General features: G+C 46.7%; 1 protein-coding gene across 1 annotated transcript; it reads right to left on the bottom strand.

The window, feature by feature from the left end:
• Positions 1-6,700: 6,700 nt before the first annotated feature.
• On the bottom strand, positions 6,701-12,764 carry CTSV (cathepsin V). Its single transcript, XM_056127213.1, has 8 exons — positions 12,670-12,764; positions 11,807-11,943; positions 11,444-11,566; positions 11,212-11,361; positions 10,442-10,666; positions 9,873-10,038; positions 7,989-8,106; positions 6,701-7,089 (listed from the first exon to the last, which is right to left on the bottom strand). The coding sequence occupies exons 2-8, from the start codon at positions 11,930-11,932 to the stop codon at positions 6,990-6,992; spliced, it is 1,008 nt and encodes a 335-aa protein (XP_055983188.1). The 5' UTR covers positions 11,933-11,943; positions 12,670-12,764; the 3' UTR covers positions 6,701-6,989.
• Between the last annotated feature and the right edge of the window lie 3,347 nt (positions 12,765-16,111).

Here is a 16,111-nt window from a genome sequence, read left to right as displayed (position 1 = left end):
AAGAGCCAAATAAATGGCATGAAGGTTCTGGCCTGGAAAGAATTCTTGTCACCTGTAGCCAAGAAGCTAAGACTTTTGGAACCCAGGCCCAAAGTCTCACCCTACAAGCAGAATTACGAAGTAAATTGAACTTCCAATCTCATTGGATTTGAGTTGTTAAAGTGAGGGCACTGATTAGGAAGTAAGATCCTGAAATTTGCAATAGGAGTCTATGGGCCTATCTTGATGGGGCTGGTGAAAACGCCTACACTTTCTGTCTTCTCTTATGGTTTCAAGAGCTTGCTAGGAAACAGCCCTTCCCGTTCTTGTGAGAATGTCCACAGCAGCCCTTCACCTCCACATAAGAATGTCTGCTCTGATTGGGCTAAGCAGCCTGTAATGATCTCACGCATCCTTTAGCTAGACTGCTGGACTCCTTGGAGCCTACACACAAACCCTTGCTTCTATTTTTGTTTATTTATTTTGGTATTTGGGCCACACCTGTTGGTGCTCTGGAATTACTCCTAGCTCTGGACTCAGGAATCACTCTTGGCAGGGTAAGGGGAACATATGGGACGCCATAGTGTGTTGGGACAAATATCTTTGTTGTGGGCTTGTCTAAAATGATTATTTCTTAGGGAAAACAGAGATAAGAAGTCCCGGGACTCAGTGCTCTTCCATCAGTGTGTTTTCAGGGTTTCACGGTCCTGTTTTCTGCCCACTTTGCAGAAAATTATCCTTAGTTCTCAATTAAGAATAGTTAGTTCTCAATTTCTCAACTAAGAAAGTTATTCTTAGTTCTCAATCCCCAGCACTTAGGGCCAAGAGTTCATATCTTCCAACCATGACTGTGAGACATTCATTCGTGAAGGGAGCCTCAGCATCCCTGTGGAGTTCTCTGCAAATCAGAACTTCTGGCACTAAACTTGGATTCATTAATGCAACGAGGTACTGGATCCTGTTTTGCGGGCACCAAGTGGTGGTACTTAATTGCCAAAGAGAGTTATCAATGCAGAAATTAAAATAGTCTGACTTTTAGCAATGTGATTGTGGTGTCCCTAGAAGACAGTTAGGCAATCTTTTAATTATTTCACCAGTGTACATGGAAGAATTCTAGGTCAAATGAATATGCTAAACTTGAACTAAAACAAAACAAAACGAAACAGTTAAAACCCCTGTCGATTCCCAGACCTAAGATGGTTTATAGATCTAAAGGTTTCAAGTAAAAGGCAAATGAAGTTCCCACAACACTGCTAAAAATGCATACTAATTTTTCACCCAGGCTTCTTCAAGGGAATTGATAGTCTTTTACCATGTGACTGTGCACAGAGCAAGGAAGGCAATCAGGAGATAATCAGGGATGGCATTATTTCTGAACTGACACTAATTCCAAGAAGTCCAAGACATCACTGTGGTCCCCAAGTCAATAGGGACCTATGAAGGTCAGATGAGGTGCTTTTGCTCAGGTTCATCACATAGTGAGGCCAGTATAATTATCTCCATAATTACAGAAACGATAATCAAAATAGAAATATTCAGCCACCAACAAAATTCCCTTGATTGATTCCTTGATTGTGGGAGAATTATCATAGAAAAGTTAAATAGAAGTCATTAGAACTACCTCTACCTAACAAAATTGTAACCCAAATTGTCAAAAGCAATGCTGAATTCTTTGGAGGAGTTTTAGAGACAAGTGCCTAGCATCTCTCTCTCTCTCTCTCTCTCTCTCTCTCTCTCTCTCTCTCTCTCTCTCTCTTTCTCTCTTGTTTTTTGGGTCATGCCTGACTATACTCAGGGGGTTACTTCTGGCTTTGCACTCAGGAATTACTCTTGGTGGTACTAGGGGGATTACATAGAAAGCTGGGGATTGAACTGGGTCAGCCACGTGCAAGGCAAATGCCCTACCTGCTGTACTATCAGCCAAGGGGCAGTGATTCTTACACCACCATTCAATTCGCCCTTTTGGCCTGTGAATAAAAGATAATTCTAGGAAAATATCAATGATCTCAAAACTAGTCACTTTGTGACTCCAACTTGTAACTGTTTCTCTAGAAGTTCTAGTTTGATCAAATCATACATCCCCTAGTTTCTATTCTATAGGTATTGATCTGGCAAGTGCTTCCCCACCCCTCCATAACAGAAACCTGTGACAGATCAACTTTCCAACACTGTGCATTTAGTATTCATGCTCTTTTCTTTCCACCAGATGGTATACTGGTCCATTATCATTGACAGAATGCTAACTGAACCCAGTGAGTTAAGAATCAACAACTGTGACACACACATGAATCTCAGACTCGAGCAACTTGCTGCAGAGATGGCTCTGGACTTTGCAATAGGCCACTTTTGCTGGCCACTCCAGATGGGGGCAGGTGCCATCCTAGGAATTCTGGTGGCCGCCATCTTCTACAACTCAGTGAAAGCTCCAGGTACATTGTGATGGTGGCAGGAAACACCAGGCCTCATGGGACAGGTCCTTCTCCTTCCCCCGCCCAGATAGTACTCTGAGATAACACACACAGGGCCATCTACTTTTTTTTTTTTTTATTGAATCACTGTGAGAACAGTCACAAAGCTTTTCAGTTCAAGTCTTGGTCAGTCATACAATGATCAAACATCCGTCCCTTCACCACTGCACATTTTCCACCACCAAGAACCCCAGTATACCCCCCTCCCACCAACCCCCTGCCTGTGTGGCAGATTTCCATTTTACTCTCTTTCTATGTTGAACACATTCAATATTATGACAAAAGACCCAACACTGTTATTTGGAATTTTCCCCAACATTCAGACCTGCCACAAAGACATCAATAGATAATTTGTTTTCTATTGTTGATTATGAAGAGCATATTATGTCGTGGGCCACCGTCTACTTTAAGTTCCCACATGGCCATGATCCAGAAATGCATACATGAATCTCAGAACCGAGCAACTTGCTGCAGAGATCTCTCCAGACCCTAATTATTAAAATTTTAGAATTTAGAGTCTCCTGCCCCCGCGCCTGGCTGTCCTCGCCGGGGCCCCTTGGAGGGGAGCGGGTTGAGTTTTCCTCCCCATCCCGACCATGGCTCCGGCAGCCGAAGACCTCCAGAACCAGCCACCACCATGCTGAGACCACTCTCTGCACACATGAAAGTACTGGCAGAGGCACGCAGATCCCGGGGCTGAGATCTCCAAACCTATTCGGATCGGGGCTGAGCATCCTCCACCCAGATCCTCCAAATTCCAGTAGGTGGGGGTCACACCCACCAACTGGCCCCCTGGCGCAGTGTAATCCCATCAACGGCCAAGACTCAGAGACTATAAAACCCAGCTCCCAGAAGCACGCAGCCGGCCGCGTGACATCTTATCATCTCATTCCTTCTTTGGACAAACTGGCAGGCTACCGAATGTAAACTGCCCACATGGCAGAGTCTGGCAAACTCCCCGTGGCGTACCCAATATGCCAAATACCAGTAACAATGAAGGGTCTCATTCTCCTAACTCTGAAAGAGCCTTGAATATGGCACCTTTTTAAAAAAATCTCAGGGTTAGGATGAAGGAGACGTTACTGGGGCCTGCCCGAGGCAATCGACGAATAACAGGATGGTTGTGATTGTGGTTGATTAGAATTCCTAGAGCATGCAGCTACAAGAACAGCCACACGACATTATATTTTATCCATAACAAGCATGGTGGGACTGGTGTCAAAATAATGAATGTAACCAAAGTAGAGAGAGTATTGTGCAAATTGCCTGCCACACAGGCAGGCGGAGGTGTGAAATGGGGGGTGGGGGGGTAGAGGAGAATACTGGGGATTTTGTTGGTGGAAAATGTGCACTTGTGAAGGGATGGGTGTTTGAGAGACTGTATGATTGAAGCTCAAACATGAAAGCTTTGTTACTGCACCTCATGGTGAATCAATAAAAAGTGGGAAAAAAAAGAATCAACAACTACCCTGGACTTTTTTATAAGGTATTTGCATGTCAGAAGGCAGAAAAATCTTATCTAAAACCACAAAAAACTTATGGGTTTTCCAACTCAGTACAGTTTCTAGGATGTTTAGTATTGCGGGACATGTTGAATGAAAGAAAAAAATAGTTGCTTCTTCTATGATGCAGATATGTCATTGCATCTGATCCCTTTTAAAATCAAAATTGTCACAATGTCTATTTGGATTTTGGGAGAAATTGAATTCATCATTTTGCAATGCTATTCTAAGTAACATTTGCACTTACTGAGTTATGTCCTTGGGGCCGGGGTGGTAGTACAGCGGGTAGGGTGTTTGCCTTGCACACGGCTGACTGGGTTTGATCCCTGGCATTCCATATGGTCCCCCAAGCACTACCAGGAGTAATTCCTGAATGCAGAGCCAGGAGGAACCCCTGAGCATCACTGGGTGTGACCCAAAAAGCAAATAAATAAATAATAAATAAAATAAAGTGTCAGTGGCAGGGCTGGAGAGAGTACAAAGGGCTGAGCACATGTGTTTTTTGCAGGCAGTCGCTGGCTTTGCATGCTCCTTGTGCATCCCCAGGACCAAGCAAGTACAGAACTGAATGGCCCCTAAACAACAGAAATAGCGTCAGTGGCAGAAAAATGCTATTTGGGGGCTCTACAGCCCACTGTGGGTTGATCATAACGTAGAATTTAGGATCTTTGAGCAGAGTTGCAGCATCCTCTAAAGATAAACAGTTTTCAGTTTGCCTTAGTAGATAATCAGTGCCCAAACACAGGCCACCTGGCTGATACCGTCAGTTATCACTGGGAGTTACCTGGCCACCAAGGTGAATGCACACTACAGCACTTCAAGTGGAGGGGCCCTAGTTTCACAAGGCCTAACTAGCCATGTTCCCATTCCTGCCTTCTCTCCCCTAATCCGTAGTCCCTGGAAGACTGTCAGCTAAGGAAAACTTGATTCTGGTTTACAAATGTTTCTGCATGTAAGGCAGGCAGGTACAGCAGCACCACTAGCTCTGAGACATCCCTAGAGGAGAAGTGGAGGGAAATCTTCCCAGGAAGTAGAGCTTCAAGCAGTTGAGTGTTTTGCTCAAAGTGACCAGATTGATGACTATGAACTGATTCCTGAACTATGGCCCTCGTGAGACAGATTGACTGAGGTCTTGAGGGAACATGACTAGAAGGTTAATGACAGTTCTGGAGATGTATGTTGAGAGAGTGCTGGGATTAGGCAAAAAGCCCAACTGCACGTTTCCCTGGAGTGATAGCACAGTGGTAAGGCGTTTGCCTTGTGCGCAGCCAGCCCGGCCGAGCCGGGTTCGATTCCTCGGCCCCTCTTGGAGAGCCTGGCAAGCTACTGAGAGTAATCAGCATGCCAAACACAGTAACAAGAAGTCTCACAATGGAGACGTTACTGGGCCTGCTCGAGCACGTTTCCCACATAACTGTTCCTTCAAAGGCGACCTCAGTGAATCAGGTGGGTGCTTTCAGCGTTCTGCAGATGTTAGAACACTGCCCACGGTTAGATAGAGCTACACACCACTCAAGCAAGGCTCTTTCTGAGATATTTCTATTTTTTTTTTCAAAAAAAAGCAAAGCCTACTTCTGCAATCGAAGGACAAGAAATAACATCTAGCCTGGAAGTAGGGGTGATTATACTTGTGCTTCACATTAGAGTTTTATATTGATCAAATTTGTTTTCTTATATTGGTTCCTTTGAAAACTACTTTTAGATAATAACTGAGGTTTGGGACTTTTCACAAATTTGAAGTTGAAGGTCTGTGAAAGTTACAAAACCTTTAAATGATTATATTTTGATGTTGCAGGTCAAACTATACTTTGACAGACTTGAAACTTTATGATTGAAATTCAACTTCTAGTTTTGCACCTATATGTTTCTCCGGAGTCTGGAGTGGACCCGGGACTGTGAATAGCACTTGTTAGCATGCTGCTACTGTAGCTACTTGGTTTCACTGTGATAGACTGTACCTTCCAAGATCCCTTTACAGGTTTTAGGAAACATGATTCCATTTGGCTTTCACCTCTCATTCTCTTCACAACGGATGCTAGCTAGATCAAATACTTTAGCAGCTTATTCCTTAGCCTATTTGTTTTTTTAATTTTTTTTCCTTAGCCTATTTGACATCATAATAATTTCAGGTTTTTCCTATTTTGTCTGCAGAGCTGGGGGATTCATATCAGAGCCCCACGTTAAGGCAAATGCTCTATCACTGTGCTATCTACATCTCTGACTCTGGGATCAATGAGATTTTTAAATATAGACATTTATTTTAACCTGCTAAATGTGGGTATATATTTTTCTTATTACAAATGAGACTTCCTGGAAGAGATAAGTCAGATGATGTCAGAGAACTGGCAGAAGACCAGAGCAATCCACGTGCAAACAACTCAAGCTTATGCTGGAGGAACAACTTCTGAGACTTGCATTCCATAATCATTTACAAGGTTACCATCTTGTATCATAGAAGATGTTTTCTAGTATTAAAGTCTAAGAATCTGTACGTTTATTCACTTCTCTTAAAAGTGAACTGTTTTTATTTTTGTTCAATAGACGGTCAAATTCTCTGAGGTTCAAGACACATTAGCTCTACACATCCAATAGGCACTGGACACAAAGTTGCACATTTGTACCATGAAGATCTAGAAATCCTCCTTTCTTATGTACCATTCGCATACTCTGTGGTTGAACCATATTTGTATTTTGTATTTCCCAACTATCCAAGAAAATTAATGTATTAAAGTCAGAAAGAAAGCACATCTCTACATATTGAATTAAAATTTATTTTAAAAGATAAAGCTTATACATCCTTTTAAAAAATGATAATTCAAAAGTCTTAGAGTTAAGTAATGAGTCCTCAACATTATAAAGCTATTTATATCTAATTATAGTGGTAACATTTTACCCTTAGAAAAATGTCACAGAATTTAAATCACAACTTGGATCTTCAATGATTCAAGTATTTTATCTTACACATTAAGAGTTTGGTCAGTTTTAAGATCAATTCCCCTCAGACATGCTGTCCTCAGTCCTGTGGTGGCTGGCCGTCCCCTCACACCTCAGGATAGCTGGCTGCTGTTGCGATTCCACAGTGGTTGTCTTGATCTTTGGCCATTTTCACGTAACCATTCCAGCCCCATTCTGGACCCCAGCTGAAAGAGCAAGTTTTTCATTTTTAACAAAGAATCAAATGCACAATTTCATTTATAATACAGTTGACTTCAAGTTGAGTAACATGAGACATGATTCTACGTGCAATTACATGTATTTATATTTATTCCCCTGTGTCCTCAACTTTCTTTGACAGAAAATTGTAGTAGGACTGGGATTTCGATGTCATGATCTGTCCACTTCAAGTCAACATACACTTCATCTCAACTGAAGAATTTGTGAAAACTGATTCCAACAATGCTCAAGATTGGGGGGAGATGGGAAATAGTGTAACAGCAGCAGGGTATGGAGTGTTCACAGGAAGAAAGCAGACAGGCCAGACTACTGCGTGTAACTGTTCAGACTTGCCTGCACCACTTTGAAACAATGGGGACAGAAAAAAAGCAATCACCCTGAAATCTACAAGTGCAAAAGTCTTGATCTAAAACCCAGGGCCCAGATGCATGTCTTTCTTTCTTTCTTTCTAAGAGGTTCATCATTTTTCACTTAAAACCTTTCCATTATAGTGTTCCGAGCCCCAGAAAGGAGACAGGGAAGGCTTCAAAGTGCCCATGTGGAGTACAGACAATATGCCGATTAAGGAGGGATATCCCCTCGGCCATGCGGGTCCCAGAGCTCAACCCTGCCCTCTACCAGTCCTTTTTTTAATGCTGGTAACATGTAAAATAAGCTCCCAGATGTATTTCTGACTTTTCCTGCTCTGGGAAAGTCCATGTTCTCTCTTTCTCTCCCCTCATCTCTATGTAAATTTACTTAAAACTATTTTACTTCATTGGAAGAAAAAATAAGAAGTGCCTCTGCTCACTCTAAGTGGGGGAAAGATTTCTCTGAGCTGGAAAGTCAATACTTATTTTCAAATATAATATATGAAGCTCTATACCTGTTCTTGACAAGCCAATATTTATTTGAGCTCGAATCTGTTCCTTCATAGCCATAGCCCACAACCAGCACGCCATGATCCAGGTCCTTACTGCTGCACTCTGGTTCATGATAGATGCCTGAGGGAATAAACATGGCATTGGAATGAGAAGCTTCAAGGAGGTAAGTGATAAAAACACAAACGACAAAAACCAGTTCAAAGAAACATCTTGGGCCCAGGGATGTGGCTCATGTGGTAAAGAATATCCCTGCACATCTACAGGGTTGGTTCAGTCACATGTTGAATGGTGCCCTGGCACCAGCTGCCATTCAGCCAACCCCCACCCCGCCACCCGCCCTGGGCATGGCTATATCGGACCCCTTCCCCCAGGCCCACTACCACCACAGCAACACAGGGCATCCCTCATAATTCAGAGAAATGCCATACACAAATTTCACAGCAGACTTAAGAACAACTGAATAAAAGTCAGGTCAGCTCAGTGGGAGAGCACCTGCCTTACATGTGTGAGGAAAAAAAGAAAAAATGAAACAACTCATCAGAAATCAACGAAAAGCAACGAAATCCAAAGTATTTTCTATTAATTTTTCCCCTTTTGCTATTAAAAAACAAAGGCAAGATTTTGCCATTGGTAGAAAATGGAAAGAACGAAGGGATAGAAAATACAAAGCAGAAGGAAAAAGAAATACTTGATGACTTCACCTAAGTGTGCAATATAAGTAAATAAAATGGATGAACAATCAAAAATAAATAAACCACTGACTTAAGAAAAAAACTATCAGAAAGAATGGGGCAAGGGTGCAGTGGGAGAATGTGGGAAAATTTAAAGTTCATTTAAATGGGGAGGTGGGCAGGAGGGAAACTGGGACACTGGTGGTAGAAAATGTACATGGGTGAAGGCACAGGTGCTAGAACATTGTGTGACTGAAATTCAATCGTGAACAACTTTGTAACTTTATATCTCATAGTGATTCAATTAAAAACATTTTTTTTTGTTTGAGGGCTAGTGTGTACCTTGCACACACCTGACCCAGGTCTCCAGCATCCCATTTGGTCCCGTGAGCAGCACCAGGAGTGATTCCTGAATAGAGCCAGGAGTAACTCCTGAACACTGCTGGGTGTGATCCAACACCCACCGACCCCCTCAATTTTTTGTTTTGGGTTAGAGAGCTAGTAAAGCAGGCTGGGAGCTTGTCTTAAACAGCATTCACTGTCACTATCCTCCCGTTGTTTATCGATTTGCTCGAGTGGGCCCAGTAACGTCTCCATTGGAGACTTTGTTGTTACTGTGTCTGGCATATCGAATACGTCACAGGGACCTTGCCAGGCTCTGCCGTGCGGGCGAGATACTCTCGGTAGCTTGCTGGGCTCTCCGAGAGGGGCGGAGGAATCGAACTTGGGTCGGCCATGTTGGCTGCGTGCAAGGCAAACACCCTACCGCTGTGCTATCACTCCAGGGGCTGGAGAGATAGCACAGAGGGTAGGACATTTGCCTTGCACGCGGCCGACCTGAGTTCGATTCCCAGCATCCCCTATGGTCCCCTGAGCACTGCCAGGAGTAATTCCTGAGTGCAAGAGCCATGTGACCCGAAAAAAGCAAAAACAGCATACACATTAAAAAAAAAAAGACTTGAGCCTCAGGTTCTCTAACACTGCAGTCACTATAGCAAAACATTTTTGGAGAAAAGGTGCAGCACTGGAGTATAGTTACATAAGTTGGAATGCAATTAAAAACCCACCATATCTCAATATTCATAAAGGGCAAACACCTGTGCTGATTATGCATGAGCTCTCCTAGGTCCTAGGAAGCAGATGTGCCCAGGGAACCAGGGTGGTGTCCCCAACTCTGTCCCCAGGAATTCCTGGAAGCAACCAGACAACACCTACCTGAATGGTAGAACTGGAAGGATGAATGACCGGCATCAATAGCAACAGAGATAGGCCCTATAGTTGCCACTGCCAGCATGAGCTCCTTCTCCTTGCTAGGGACATCCACGAAGCCAGTGTCATTGGCAACAGAAAACTCGGGCTTGTAATTGCATGAACCGGTGTCCTTTAAAAAGTACCAGAAAGAGATTTATTACCACCAAAATACTGAATCGAATGTGATTTTCTGAGTAAGACTCAGGAGTTTGCAACTTAATGAAATAAAATTAGAATTTTTAAAAGTTACCCATTGAAGTACAAGCAAGTAACTTCAAATGAAACCCCCTAAGTTCTATCTGTCCATTAAGAAATTTCTCCCCTTACTGAGAAATTTGCCTAATGTGCAGAGTGACATATATATATTCTACATTCCACAAAATAACAGTTTATGTTGATCAGCTAATCAGAGAACTGGGTAAAAGCTGACAACTCAAGTCAGTTCTGTTTGTGTGTAAAATATGACTGCTGTTATCTCTGAAAGTGCTCCTCTTTTGAAAAGCAGCTGGAATAATAAGATAAGTTCCATTTACCGTCCCGAGGTATGGGTAGGACTCCTCGGAATCCAGGCCTCCGTTATCCTTAACATACTGGAAAGCATTGTCCATGAGTCCGCCGTTGCAGCCAAGATTGCCCTGAGCCCGAGAACAGTCCACCAGGTTCTGTTCACTCAGTGAAACAAGCTTGCCAGTTTTCCGGAACATCTGTCCTTCAAGGGAACCGGTTGCACTGAAGGCCCAGCAAGAACCACACTGACCCTAAAAATAAAAAAGCTGTCAGTTTATAAGGCAAAATACAATGCCACACCCACAGAGCCCCAGGTTTGACCCAGCAACACATGGTGTAGAGCTGGGAGCAATTCCAGAACACCACAGGATGTGCTCCAAAAGCAGGACTAAACAAGAAACTAAGGATTTCCTTAAGGGAAATGGATTTTTTTTAATTTTTTAATTTAATTTTTTTTGTAGGAGTACTGCTATTTATTCAGTCACTGATTAGCTGATTGAATTGTGCATGAACTCCACTTTTTTTTTTTAAAGCCAGAAGCCAACCCTAAAGTGTTGGGGGTGGGCAGGAAAATGGGAAGACAGGGACTACTTCCAGCATGGGGGGGTGCCAGGAAGTGGCAGGTGAAAAGCCTGTGCTATATCACTTGTTCCATCTCTGCCACTCCAGGAAGTACATACACGTTTATAAAATATAATAGCAAAACGTATGTCCCTACATTCTACCAAAGTAAGAAGCCGATTCCTTTTGGATTTGCACTTTCCGACAGGAAATCTGAGCCTGGAAACTGCAGTACCTGGTTCTTCACAGGAGTCACATAGCCTTTCTCGCGCCAATCCACAGACTTGGGGGGACGATGCAAGAGAGGTGCACGGAAGGTTTTCGTAGACTTCTTGTGCTTGTGGCTTTGGAATCCATTCATCACCTGTCTGAATTCCTCATTGGTCTTGAAAGAAAAGGAAGGAAAATCTTTTATAAAGCAAGCAACTTAAGGATGGTGTTGGGGATGCAGTCCCGAGCACACTCACCATGTCCCCGAAGGCATTCATGGACATGTTGAAGCCGTGCTGCCCTCGGCTGTACTCGTGATTGTGGAGCTGGATGGTTTTCATGTTCTTCTCCCACACAGCTCTCCTCCATCCTTCTTCATTCTGGGGACAAACGCGCGGGTCTCATCTCTGTTTACTTCCAACCAGCCCATATTCATTGCTACCGGTCGGGGCAAGGAAGAGAAGCAGGGGCGGCTGCACGCGTGAGCCTGTCGGGCTCCCGGGGCAGAGCTGGACACGGGCTGTCTGTCTGTCTGTCTGTCTGTCTGTCCCCCAGGCCGATTCCTACAACCTCCCCCGCCCGCCCCCGCGGGTCCTTCCCGGGAGCGCGACGCCACCCACCGTGGCGTACAGCCTCCTGTGTGTGGCCTTCCACTGGTGCCACTGTGCATCGAGGCTCTGGTCAAACTTCGGGGTGGCTGAGGCCACTGCCACGCAAAGGGCAGCCAGAAGGAGGGAGGGACTCATGCTCCAGAAACCTAGGGAGGGGGGAAGGAAGCATCGTCAGTCATGCAGTCCATCAAAGGGTTCGCGCAGTAGCAGGCAGGATTTGTGGATCCCCGGGCCCTGGGCGCCCAAAGCAGGCGGAGCCCTGGGGGAAGGAAAACAGGCCAGTGCCGGTAAACAGGGCGGGTCAGCGGATGAGAAACAGCTGACAACTGGCCTTGGGGCACGAGACGCTTTGTTGCAAAAGCGCGGCCCAGCCAGGTCTCTGGTGACGCCTGAGTCAGCCGTCGGCGCCAACTCGCACTCGCAGATGCACGTTAGCAGCACCCCGAAACCACGCCGGGGGCTCTCGGCCCGTCCGAGGGCCCAGGCTGCGCCCACCTCCCGCGGGCCTGCCTGCTCTGGTCCCAGGGGGCAGGGTGTCACGTGCGCGCCGGGCGCCGCCCCGGCCCCGGCCCAGCGCGGCCCCGCACCCAGCTGTTGCGCTGGCCAGGGGCCGAGGGGCTGAGCGGGCCGAGCCCACGGCTGAGCCCGCGCCCGCGGCCCACAGGGCTCGGGGTTCCGGCGCGGCCGGCAGTCTCGGGGTCTCGGGCCCTGCTCCCTGGCGTCCTCCCCCTGCCCGCGCCCCGAACCCTTCTCCGCCGCGGTCCGCGGAGCACGGGCCGAGCCCGCTTTCCCCCTGCGCCCCCAGCATCGTCGCGCTGCCGGGGTGTCCGCGAACGAGGCCCCGCAGCCCCAAGACGAGACCCCAGACTCACGTTGGCCCGCAGCCCCTCGGCGCAGGCGCACAGCACACTCGCTCGCCGATTCCCGCACCCAGTGGAGGCCCGGCGCGGCCTTAAGGCCGGAGCGGTCCGAGCTGGGCCCCGCCTCCGCAGCTGTTCGCGCTCGCATTGGCCGCGGCTGTCTGTGGGCGGGGCCCGGCTCCCGCCCCGCCCCGCCCCGCCCCGCCCCCGCCGGGCCTGGCTAGCCCCGCGCTGGGCCTCGAGGGCCGGCGGCGCTGACAGCGAGCCCGGGCCGGGGGGCGATGCCAAGACCGCGTCCGTCCGGCCCTCCCTGGGACCCCCGCTCTCCGGCGCTGCGAGGGAGAGTCACGGAAACGCACCTTTGCCTCTCTTCGTGGTGCAATCCTCTCTCCCCGCAGTCCCGGTGCAGGGCTGGGCACCCCTGGAGGAGGGAGCGCGATGGGGGCTGGCTGCAGCTCTCGGTCACCCAGCGGAGAACTCGGGAGCCCGCGCGTTATCGTGGCGCGGGTGGGCCGGAGGGGAAGCGCGGGGAGCCTGCGGGGTGCGGAGAACCGCGGGAGGCCTCGGGCTGCAGAGAGCCGCGGGAGGCGGCGGGGTGCGGAGAACCGCGGGAGGCGGCGGGGTGCAGAGAGCCGGGGGGGATGCTGCGGGGTGCGGAGAACCGCGGGAGGCGGCGGGGTGCGGAGAGCCGCAAGATGCAGAGGGCCGCGGGGATGCCTCGGGGTGCAGAGAGCCGTGGGAGGTGGCGGGGTGCGGAGAGCCCCGGGGATGCTCCGGGGTGCGGAAAGCCGCTGGGATGCGTTTTCCCACGCTCTGGTCAGGCGTTGGGAAGGAACCTGAGTGGTCGGCTGCAGACTGGCAGCTTGGCAGTACCGCTCTTCCCAGGCGCAGGGATTCTTTGGCTTTTTTGTGCCTATCTGAAAACCCCGATGATCACTTGGATTGCCTCGAGCAGGCCCCGGTAACGTCCCCTTCCTCCTAGCCCTGAGATTTTTTAAAAAGTGCCGTATTCAAGGCTCTTTCAGGGTTAGGATAATGAGACCCATCATTGTTACTGGTATTTGGCATATTGGGTACGCCATGAGGAGTTTGCCAGACTCTGCCGTGTGGGCAGGTTACATTCGGTAGCCTGCCAGGTTGTCAAAAGTAGGAATGAGATAGTAAGATCTGAAAACTGGTAGAAGTTAATAGATTAATAGATTACAAAATGGCAGCCCAGTGCGTGCCAGTTTGCAAAGATCAAATCGATTATTTGGAAAGAAGTATAATCAGAGAAGTGCATATTTTCGAATAATTGTATTAATTTTTTTTTAATGTTCGGAGCAGGAAGATTTCAGGCAGTTACAAAAGCTAATTGTCACGTACCTGAAACCTTGTGGTTGTGTTTTCCTTTTTTCCTTTTCTTTGTCACACCTGGCGATACTGAGCGATTACTCTTGGCGTTGCTGGGCGACCATATGGGACATCGAGGATTGAACCTGGGCGGGATGCGCGCAAGGCGAACACTCCACCTGCTGTACTATCGTTCTAGCCCCTTGTGGGCTTTTCCTTTTTTCCTTTAAAAATTACTCATGAGAAGGAGGGGTGGTCCATAGGGATAGTACAGTGGATAGGGTTCTTGCTTTACACACAGCCAACCCAGGTTCAATCTCCGGCATCCCATATTGATCCTTCAAGCACCTCCAAGGAGTGATTCCTGAGTACAGAGCGAGGTGTGACCCAAAATTAAAAATAAACTAAAAAAAATTATTCAGGGCGGCCTGAAGCGCTAGTACAGTGGGTAGGGCCTTTGCCTTGCATGATGCCAACCTGGGTTTGATCCTCCACATCCTATATGGTCCCCCAAGCACCAATGGAAGTAATTCCTAAACGCAGAGCAAAGAGTAACTCCTGGCATTGCTGGTGTGGCCCAGAAACCAAACCAAACCAAAACGAAACAAGAAAAGGTTATTCAAAAAAGTTACTCTTGGCTATGGGAGAGAAAGTACAGTCCGTAGGGTGTGTGTCTTGCATGCGGCTGACCCAGGTTCAATCTGTGGCATCCCTGTGGTCCCCGATGACAGCCAGGAGTGATCCCTGAACTCAGAGCCAGGAATAAACCCTGAGCTCCGCAGGGTGCACCCCCCCTCCAATCCTATAAAAATACTCATAGAGTTCAATATAGACGTCACTCACATATGGAAAAATAATGAATACAACCTATCTTAGAACAGTTTGCTGAAAGGAGATAATTCAAAGATGGAATGAGGTAAAATCTAATAATGAAAACAGGAGGGAAAGGAATGGAGGGAGCTTCTGGTAATCCCTATTAGAGGTATGGTAATAAGTCTGTTAAGTGGGAAGAATAAGAAATGGCACATATGATTGGTTTGGGGTTACTAATTGGATTTCCTGGTTTGTTTCTGGGTTGAAATTGGAGGCCAAAGTGGAAAGTTAGCCATTCAGCCAGGTCCTAGCCCTATGGGCTAGTTGCTGCAGAAGTTTGCTTTCTTTCTTTTTTTTCTTTGTGGGTCAGAGGAACATTGTCATATATGTGTGACCATTAATCAATTTGTTTACTCAGTGATCATAAGAAATCCAAGTTATTCTAACAGCTGCCCTTGGGCCATAGCTCTGTAATATTGCACGGGGTGGAAAAACCTGCTGCTGCTAACGTCTCTGCCTTGAGCAATAGCCTCACAGAGGCTGGCTGACAGGTGTTCTTTCTTTCTTTCTTTCTTTCTTTCTTTCTTTCTTTCTTTCTTTCTTTCTTTTTATGTAGGAGTATTGCTATTTGGCCATTGATTAGGCTGATTGAATTGGTCATGAACTCCACCTTACCTTTTTTTTTCTTTTTCATAAATTTATTTATTGAATCATTGTGACAGCATTTACAAAGCTTTTGGGTTTAAGTCTCGGTTATACAATGAAACACCTGTCCTTTCACCAGTGCTTATTTTCCACCGTCAAAACCCCCAGTCTACCCCCGCATCCCACACCCTCCCACTACCTGTGAGCAGATGATTTCCACATTACTCTCTTTGATTTCATTCAATATTTCGACCCCAGATCCACCATTATTATTTGGGATTTTACCCCAACACTCAGATCTGCTGAAAAGGCAGCAGTAGACAATTTGTTTTCTATTGCTGGTTATGAGTAACATATGATGTTACGTGGCTGTAGTAGTGGCCACACGATTTTGGAATTCCGAAATTTTAACAATTAAATCTGGAGGAATTTCTGCCAAAACCTGCTGGGTTCCGAGATTTGTTTCTGAGTCTCTGGGATCACAGCCATTAAGCAGTTTGATCAGGAACCAGAGAGTTCTTGCTTTCAATTATATAGCTGAGCCGGAGATGGTTTGTGGGTGTGTCTTCCACATACCCAACTTTTGGCCATTTACTTTCTTGGTAAACTTGGCCCCAAGTTGTTGGGGTTTGGCCAAAGGCACAGCAGCAATTTTTGGGTATCT

Source organism: Sorex fumeus, unplaced genomic scaffold (genome assembly GCF_029834395.1).
Source record: "Sorex fumeus unplaced genomic scaffold, SorFum_2.1 ptg000063l, whole genome shotgun sequence".
Lineage (NCBI taxonomy): Eukaryota > Metazoa > Chordata > Mammalia > Eulipotyphla > Soricidae > Sorex > Sorex fumeus.
The sequence above is the reverse complement of the archived record's forward strand: the minus strand, read 5'-3'. Positions and strand labels throughout refer to the sequence as shown.

Bases quoted from the DNA above. Each gene is read 5' to 3' on its own strand.
- CTSV (XM_056127213.1), bottom strand. From the start codon at position 11,932: ATGAGTCCCTCCCTCCTTCTGGCTGCCCTTTGCGTGGCAGTGGCCTCA. The intron at 11,567-11,806 runs GTGGGTGGCGTC...GTTTGTCCCCAG, and splicing joins ACAGGAGGCTGTACGCCACG to AATGAAGAAGGATGGAGGAG. The intron at 11,362-11,443 runs GTGAGTGTGCTC...TTTTCTTTCAAG, and splicing joins TGAATGCCTTCGGGGACATG to ACCAATGAGGAATTCAGACA.